This window comes from Leptonychotes weddellii, chromosome 1 (assembly GCF_054177405.1).
Source record: "Leptonychotes weddellii isolate Sample4059 chromosome 1, ASM5417740v2, whole genome shotgun sequence".
Taxonomy (NCBI): domain Eukaryota; kingdom Metazoa; phylum Chordata; class Mammalia; order Carnivora; family Phocidae; genus Leptonychotes; species Leptonychotes weddellii.
The window spans coordinates 95,420,687-95,429,895 of NC_138369.1; the positions used below are offsets into that span (position 1 = coordinate 95,420,687).

At 41.2% G+C, this 9,209-nt stretch overlaps 1 protein-coding gene across 2 annotated transcripts in view; it reads right to left on the reverse strand.

Moving 5' to 3' along the window:
* PLCH1 (phospholipase C eta 1) overlaps window positions 1–7,464 on the reverse strand; it is a 176,563-nt gene extending 169,099 nt beyond the window's left edge. For both annotated transcript variants that reach the window (XM_081828263.1, XM_081828272.1), the window contains exon 1: window positions 7,349–7,464. In XM_081828263.1, coding sequence (XP_081684389.1) covers window positions 7,349–7,427 — 79 coding nt within the window. In that variant the 5' untranslated portion in view covers window positions 7,428–7,464. The remainder of the gene's footprint in view (window positions 1–7,348) is intronic.
* Window positions 7,465–9,209: the final 1,745 nt, after the last annotated feature.

Consider the following 9,209-nt stretch of genomic DNA (forward strand, 5'->3'; position numbering starts at 1 on the left):
GATAGCAGTCCATCCATTCAAAGTCACATTCCCTGATCCCCTATTGTGTGTACAGCCTCGAGCCTGGAGTGGCAGGATGGCTCTCTTGAGGACCAAAATCAGAGGAACTACCCCTCACCCCCAGAGACAAGCAGGGTAAGAGCTACCAAAGAATGATTCAGAGATTTCTTTAGGCTTCTGGGAGTCACCCCTATAATAGCATGAGAAGAAACAAAAGAGACTACAGTCAGTAGATCTGGAAAGAAGAGGCAGAACCTTCACACCGCACCTCGTCCTCCACAGCCCACAGCAGTCTGCAAACTCCTTGTGAACAAACATGGAGATAAGAGAACGGCGGAGACCAGACAGTTGCCCAAGTGTCCTCGGGGCACGGGAACCACGCCTCAGCCAGAGGGAATTAGGAAGGGACATTGGGTGGGGCTGGAGGGAGACAGCCGGTCCTCTCTGAATCAGAGTCCCTTGGTGAGGGGCCAATTACACATTCACAGAGGATGGACCCAGAGGGAGTCAGGGTCACCTCACCACCACTGACATACAAACCAGGTGCCCAGCTGTGGCGTCTAGAACTTGGCTTCCCCATCTCTCTTCCTTGTACCAAAATCTGAGGAGCCAGGCCTGAATTCCTCCTCAAGGGGAAGATGTACAGCAGAGCCCCCTGAGCCTCCACCTTCAACCCCCAACAGGCAGCTCAGGCCTGTGCTAGGGGTCAGGAAGGAGATGGGACATAAAGGCGTTTGAGATGAATGTCTTAAATTAGATTAGACCCTCAATAACCAAAAAGTAGCCAGAAAGTTATAGAATCCACCCAAGATGTTGCAAAGAGTACTTTTAAAATCATTTGTTAGAGAAAAATTAAACAACTTCTTGCTTATGCTACACTCAGTTGAAAATACGCCATAAACCCGCCACAGATGGAATGTCCATCATAGAGAAGGACAAAAAAGAAATGAACCTCAAATTTCAAAACATAAAGTAAATAGCATTTCATTGAGGCTTTCCTTGAGAATTTTTCTCTAAGCGCAGGAAATGAAAGAACAGCACATGTTCCCAAAAAGCTATAGAATCATTTTGTTTCATACCAGCTCATATTAAAGGTTATTTCCTTTGTGTTATAACTAGTACATAAGTAGCCACTTTTGTAAGGCTGGCTGTAATTTGTCTCATACAATGGGAAGAGGGAAGTGCATAAATCAATTTGGTCAGTTAATTCACAGCAAATTCTCCAATTACCCTCTGTTTAAAAGTGGGATGAGGAGAGGGGCGCCTGGGTGGCTCAGTCATTAAGCGGCTGCCTTTGGCTCGGGTCATGATCCCAGGGTCCTGGGATCGAGCCCCGCATCGGGCTCCTTGCTCGGTGGGAGGCCTGCTTCTCCCTCTCCCACTCCCCCTGCTTATGTTCCCTCTCGCTGTCTCTCTCTGTCGAATAAATCAATAAAATCTAAAAAAAAAAAAAGAAGAAGAAATTAAGATGCTAAAACATGTACTTTAAAAAAAAAAGTGGGATGAGGAGAGAAGGTTAAAAAGAAAATAAAAAGTTTTTAAACACAAGCACTTAAAAAGAAGTGTTTAAGTCATTTGTCCTAAGTGACAGCATTTTGCTGACATGGCAACTTGATCCTAGAGGGAGAAGTCACCCAAAGCAACCCAGCTGGAGGGCAGCCCCTACAAGTTGCCACACCTGGGTCAGGCCACACCTGCTTCTGCCCAGGCCTTCACTGCCACTGGCATATTTGCAAGGTGCACCAGAACATCATAGACCCGAAAGAATACCTCATTAGATGCTTTCTGCCTTGGTGGCCATCCTTTGGGGGTGAGGGATGGGGGAGGGGAGACTTGAGAAGAGGGCTAAAGAGGAATTTACTGGGCGAGGCTGCTTCCAGAATTACTTCTATTACAATTTATAAAATTTAAACGACTCAATACATTTTCTCCCTTATGGTCTACTTTTTTTTCCCACCCTCTCTCTCAACTCATGCTTGACACTTTTTGCATGCAGTGTTACTCTCCAAGAGATAATACTTTTTTTTAAGTAATCTCTATGCCCTATGTGGGGCCTGAACTCATGACCCCAAGATCAAGCGTTGCATGCTCTACCAACTGAGCCAGTCAGGCGCTCCCAAGAGGTAATACTTTTCATCTTAATGAAGCTTGCAAAATTTTGACTGTCACCGCATTAATAGTAATTCTATGTGTACTAGTATTTTCTGGACCTAGAAGATGTTTATACAATCATTGGATGGAAAAGCTAAGCTCAGTAATAACACTAATATAAAATCTAGTAATGCCCCCAAACCCCTAAAGCTGCTGCTGAAATCATAACATGTTAATAAAACAGCCTCTTTAATGAGAACCATAATTCACTTCTGCGTAATTTCATTGTCCTTTCATATATACCAGGCAGGATCTGGCATTCTTCCTTCTTTTTCCAGTAAAGATGGAATTCCAGTGTAGGGGGAGTGAACTTGTCCATTCTTCTTTTTTGAATATAAAGACCTTTGTCCCGAAAGCTTGCTTATCAGTCCTAATTACGGGTCTCTCGATGGTCAGGAGAACTCATGAGCGCTTATGGGCGTGTGCGTGCTTGTGCGCACATGCGCACACGCGCACACAGACACACACACCCTCTCCCTAAAGAGAAATGTAAGGTTCTGCCAGTGCAAAGCTAACTACAAAGTTTACAATCTTACCTCCTCCTGATCCCCATTTGCCCGCCTTTCCATCCTACACTCTCATTCACTACATACCCATCCTCATGTCTGATTACACAAAGATCTCAAGCGTTACTGCTACTGGGAACTTTGGAAGCTGGCGAAACCCTCATTTTAGAAAGAAGGAAACTGAGGGGCGCCTGGGTGGCTCAGTCGTTGAGCGTCTGCCTTCGGCTCGGGTCATGATCCCAGGGTCCTGGGATCGAGTCCCGCATCGGGCTCCCTGCTCGGCGGGAAGCCTGCTTCTCCCTTTCCCACTCCCCCTGCTTGTGTTCCTGCTCTCGCTATTCTCTCTGTCAAATAAATAAATAAAATCTTTAAAAAAAAAAGAAAGAAGGAAACTGAGGATCCCCAAAGGTGGCAAAGGCAACACAAGTTAGTAGTGAAACTAGGAACAGAACTAGTCTCCAGGATCCCATCCGAGCCTACTTTCTCTTACAAACGGTAGTCAAGTTTCTAAATTCACATCACTGAGTAGGCCTCTGGCCAAGAAAGGGAGGTCAGATGAAAGTAATTCATTAAATTAATTAACTAAATGAATCCGTTGCATTAGAGGGTTGCTTGAGGCAAAGTAAAAGTACGTATAAGGCACTTTTTGAAAAGACATATTACACACTTAATAAGAGATCTATCCTTCACTTTATCCCTAAGTAGTAAGAGAGACTCATAATTCAGTTCAAAACCTTTCTACTCTAGATTTGTGATGGTCATTCCGAAACATTCAATATAACATGATAGCAGCAGAAATAAATTTCAATATAAGTTGGGATGATACCATAATAACTTATGGAACTAATAATTCTTTCCAACATCACAATTATAATTAACAGTGCATGAAAACAAAAATTAAGTCACCTCTAAATTTATTCTATTAAGGAACTCAAATGTGTGGGAAAACTTAGGTGCACAAAAAAAATGTATATATTAATTGCAAATACACTGTTTATTGGTTTAAGAATCTGTCCCAGGTCAGAAAAAAACGCCACAATGCACTACAACCAAGAGAAACAGGAGACAGTGTAGGTAATTTTCAAATAAGAATAACTCATGCAAGTACAATCTATTAAAATAAGATTCAGAGGCACCTGCCTGGCTCTGTTAGTAGAGCATGTAACTCTCAATCTCAGGGTTATGAGTTTGAGCTCCACATTGGGTATAGAGATTGCTTAAAAATAAAATATTAAAAAAAAAAAAACAAGATTCATACAACACAAATCATCTTTGCCCAAGTTTTTTTTTCCCCCCCATTTCAAACATAGCAGGTGAATAAAAGCCAAGTACAGAAAAACCTCAGCGATTGGCTTCTTCAGTAGGTACGCAATCCCTTTGGATAAACAGATTCCCTAAAAATCTGGGCAAAGGACAGATGAGTGGGAAATAAGAAACAGCTTTTCATAATCCCTATCTGGGTTCCTCACATCACTGAACACAGAATTATGTCAATTCAACCAGGTCATTTTGTCAGCCAATATAGATCATTTCCTAACTTTTCCCGCTATTCCAATCCTACCATTAGGATTGTTGCAAAGACGAAAGAGAAGATAAAACACTAGACAGAAACAGACTATTAACAGTGTTTCTCTTTGGGTTGTGGGATTGTGGGTAATGAAACATACCACCTCCATACTCAGAAAATGAGGGTATGAATGAATATGTTTTATGAACTGCGAAACAGTATACAACTGTTACTTTTTACTTTTTTGTTACTTTTGTTACTTTTTGTTACAAATGTTACTTTTTTACTTTTAAAAAAAGTAATTTTTACTTTTATTGATCACTGTAGCCTATATAATCTATTTTCATGTAGCTCTTTTCTCCTCGGACTACTGCTTAAATCTGTATGTAAAGAGTCTGACCAGCACAATTTGCACAGTGAAGTCTTCATAGTCTAAAAGTCTATTATCTTGCAGCAGAAGTGGTTTTTTTTCTGTTTGCAATAGAAGAGATTTCTCTTTTTGTTTTGATTGATTTGGGTATAGGAGAAGAGTTATCAACACAGACAGGGAGAAGCCAAGAGAGTAGACAAAAAGCATCCAAATGCACATCCCATATTCCAGAAGCCCCTTCCAAAAGATATCCCACATTTCTAACTCAACAGGTCCTGCCCTCTTTCTTCTCTCAGGCACATTCTGAAATCCTCTACAAAGATATTATCACTAGAGCTCCCTTGGCTTAAAATATACCAAGACTTCTCACAGCTCTCCATTTAAGATAAGTAAGTTCCTATCTTAACAGACGTTCATTTTTGCAGAGGTAAATAAAGAGGAAGAGTAGAGGCATCGGGCGCCTGGGTGGCTCAGTTGGTTAAGTGACTGCCTTTAGCTCAGGTCATGATCCCAGGGTCCTGGGATCGAGTCCCGCATTGGGCTCCCTGCTCTGCAGGGAGCCTGCTTCTCCCTCTCCCACTCCCCCTGCTTGTGTTCCCTCTCTCGCTGTGTCTCTCTCTGTCAAATAAATAAATAAAAATCTTTAATAAAAAAAAAAAGAGTAGAGGCATCATTCTTTCCCGAATTACATATCCTTAGGCAAAGAAGTCCAAAATGATATTTTACACTATCAGAAATACTTAAAGCTATTGCTTTATTATAAATGAATAAAATCATAATTCTAATTGGCTTTAATCCTTTTAATCTTGGGAAAATCTGGTATCTCTAATTCGTTCCCAAAAGAGTAGTGCTAACATGTAAGCAACCAATTCATATTTTAAGTATTCTACTGCCCCCTTGTGTATCTCGTGTTCAGCGAAAAGGTAGCTCACAAAATCCCATCATTTTAATTCTCAGAAGTACTTCAATAGCATCTCAGGTATTAGAACCAGAGACAACCTCGAAATCATCAAGAACAGTATGCTCATTTCACAAGGAGAGAATGGAGCTCTTGAAGGATTGTATCATTTGCTCCAGATCATAGCAAAGGCTAGTTAATAGCAGAGCAAATACTACTGGATGGAACTTAAGGCTCTGAGCGCTAATTTCTCTCTTGAAATGGAGATAGCAGCCTAGAATAAAAGAAATGATGGCATTTTAGAGTTAGAAAGATCAGAGTTTGAAATTTAGATCACCATTTCACCACCTCCCTGAGCCTCAGCTTCCTCTTTGTGAAACAGAATGAATAATAACAATTGCAAAGGTGTCGAAAGAAAGCAATACAAATGTTCATCAAGCCATCGGCATAATATAGTAGTATACTAAGTGTAATACAACAATAAAAATACATAGAAAGTTGTTTTTAAATCATTAAAGCCTTTGAGATCTCTGGACAAAGGCATTCTAAAATACTACATGAAGGCATTTAAATCTGAACTTTGTCCAAACAGGCACAAAATAAAACTTGAAAAAATACAGCTAGTTTTTCTAACTCCTGTGTTTCTTCACTTATCATATTTATTCTTTTATAACAAATAAAAAATTCTAACAGAAAATACCCCAAAGCAAATGCTGCGCATGAGAGAGAGATGAAGCAATGATCAGAACCCTTAGCTAAGGTTCACAGAAAAATAAAGCAGAACTCAGGGTCACAAGGTAAGGTCACAACTCCCCTGTCTCTTTTGCTAAGAAGACATTCACCTACATTCACCACTGTTATGCCAGAGAGCCAGTCTGGAAAGGTAGAGGCAGAAATTTTAGTTTTGACCTTGCTATTAATTAACTAGGTCAACTTGGTCTAGTCATTTCATTTCTGCTTCCCTTTCTTGACCTGTAAGTACACCTTACCTAGAAAAGTCCTGTAGTGGGGTAGCATAATGAATGTGGGGAAAAAAAAAAATTATAACCTCTGAAGTACTTTAATAAAGTAAGGCTGAGTTTATCTTAAACTTAATTTAAAGCAGTAATAAAGCATAAGTCTGTCACCAAATTGTGGAAGAAACACTAAGCTTGGAAAATCGAAGGCAGCTTAGATTATAGGATTGTTAAACGGCACTCTGATCCCTGGGAAATTTCTCTGTCTACCCTCTACAATTCCCCCAGCTTTTGGTGGAGATTACTCCAGAAATACGGGCCACATGTAAATCTTTGACTCTTAAACAAATTTCATTCAAGGGTATCCTGATAGCAGGACTGACAGAGCTTATCCCTGACTTTATATCACAAAACACACACCCCAGCAGGGTAAAGGCAATTCATCTTAGTTTGCCAGGAAAAATTAGAAGTATTGATTCCTCTCTGATTTGTGGCTGCAGTAATCCACCCTGAGTATGATAGGTAAGTGCTGTGAATGGCTCTGTTCTGTTTTTATATGTGACCTGATAGTAGACACACAGCATGCTGGTAACAAGCACTGACTGATGACCCACATATATTAACTGAACACTTACTATGGGTCGAGCCCCCCGAAATTTCAGACATCAGAAAGGGATATTATTGGAGTTGACAGCATAAAAAAGGAAAGGCACTGATCTAAACTGATTTGTAAGGAAGAAAGTGGTAACACCACTATGGTTATTGGGGTGGGCACATTGCTTACACCTATAGGGGATGAGACCAGTGGGGCTTCTCAGGCAAATTATCCATAAACAAGTGAACTCAAGCTCTTGGATCAACCCGACGATGACACCATATTTGCATCCAAAGTGCTAGAATAAAAGTGCTGTCAGAAACAAAATAAAAGCTCCAGCCCCACAAATACAAAAGGCAGCTCACCATGAAACACACTGTTGTCCACCAGAAAATGCCTGCGGTACTGCACACAGTTTCTTTTCTCCAAGTTCCAGTAGCTCATTGTCAGAAGATTTCTGGCACAGCATCAAAACCAAATTGCTCTGTCGAGGGAAACAGAATGAGACAAAAATGAAGAAAATGGCAGCCACACGCTCGCCCTGGTAACATAATGCCTCGGTTACCCAGCTTCATGAGGCAACACAGGAGGCATACAACTTCTCCATACATGGAACTGGAATCCCCTAAGTCCTAAGAAATTTCCCACAAGTCTTCCCAGAGGGTGGAATATCATTTAATGCATCAAAACAGTAGCTTTTTCAAACAGCACCTTTCAGGACTCAGTTATTGCCGTCTAAAGGCGGAATAAATCTACCATCAGAGAATAAGTGGTCAGGACCCAAACCAGCCAAAGCCGGTAACTTCTCAGGAAGTTTCATCTATAGGAGGGGAGGTGGCCATCATTCCCAGTTCCTGAATTTTGGCCCAGTACCCCTCTGGTAGACTATGCAATCAATCCACAGAAATCTTAGAAATTTTAACAGTGTCCATGTAGCCATGGATAAGCCAAACACAGTAACAAAGCTTGTCTCCCTCTTTTGGATTCACTGGTGGTCCATTCAGGACCATTAAGGCCTGGATCAGCCCACACTGCACTTATTGGTGTAAGTAGAACTGGGCACAGGTCTCCAGCTGGGTGAATAAGAAGCAGTGCCTACCCCTCCATCAGGCTTGTCCCTCCATAGAGAAAAACAATGCTAACCAGAGCAAGGGCTTCAAAAGCAGAGATCTGAGCTGATGAATTAAACTCCCCCAAAAGCTGATGTGCAAAACCCTGAACAAGGCCCCCATTGTTCACAGGATTTGGCTAAAGCAACTTTTCAGAATTCCAGCTTCTTTTCTCGTCACAGAGTAAGGCCAGGCAACACCAAGCGGGGCTGGCAAGAGGGAAAACCCACAGGTGGGAAACGATTTGTTATCTGTCCTATTAGAACAATCTAGAGTTTTGTAAAGATACTCCAGGATGAAGTCAGACACTTGGTGAAAAAAATAATCAGAGCTTTGTCTATTCATCAATGGAATAATTGGTGAAGGCTCCCAAAGCTTTCGCCAGAGCTTCTCCTTGGCTCAAAGGCTCCTTCTTAACCCTCTCCAGCAACAATCTTACCTGACTCCAACCTATCCTACCTTTTTTCTGGCTTTGTGCCTCAACTCCTACTTCTCCTTGCCTCATTCCTACCTAGCGAAGTCTGGCTGTCACTCCTACTTCCTCAGGCTAAAGATGGGGCACCTGGGTGGCTCAGTCAGTTAAGCGTCTGTTTTGGCTCAAGTCACGATCCCAGGGTCCTGGGATTGAGCCCCATGTCGGGCTCCCTGCTAGGCAAAGAACCTGCTTCTCCCTCTCCCTCTGCTTCTCCCCCTGGTTGTGTGTGCTCCCTCTCTCTCTCTGTCAAATAAATAAAATCTTTAAAAAGAATGAGTCCCACAAATCTAAGTTAAAATCACCTATGGATCCAAATGTAAAAGATGACAGCAAACAGCTGATTATTGGAGACAATATCCCCTCCCACCCAATACTGAATACTACAAAGAGCTCTCCTTTAAAAAAGCATTTTTAGTTATATATATATAATGTAGTTATATATGTTCATTATTTTTTTTAAAGTCAACACTAAAATTCATCAAAAATCCTTAAAAATTTAAAGACCCTTCTTCCTTCATTCCATGCCCCTCTCTTGGAATGACCTCTTTTGTTTGGTGTGTATCATTCCAGTTCTTTTTCTATGCATTTACATATGTATGTATGTACGTATATATATGTGTGTATGTATAAAATACATATACA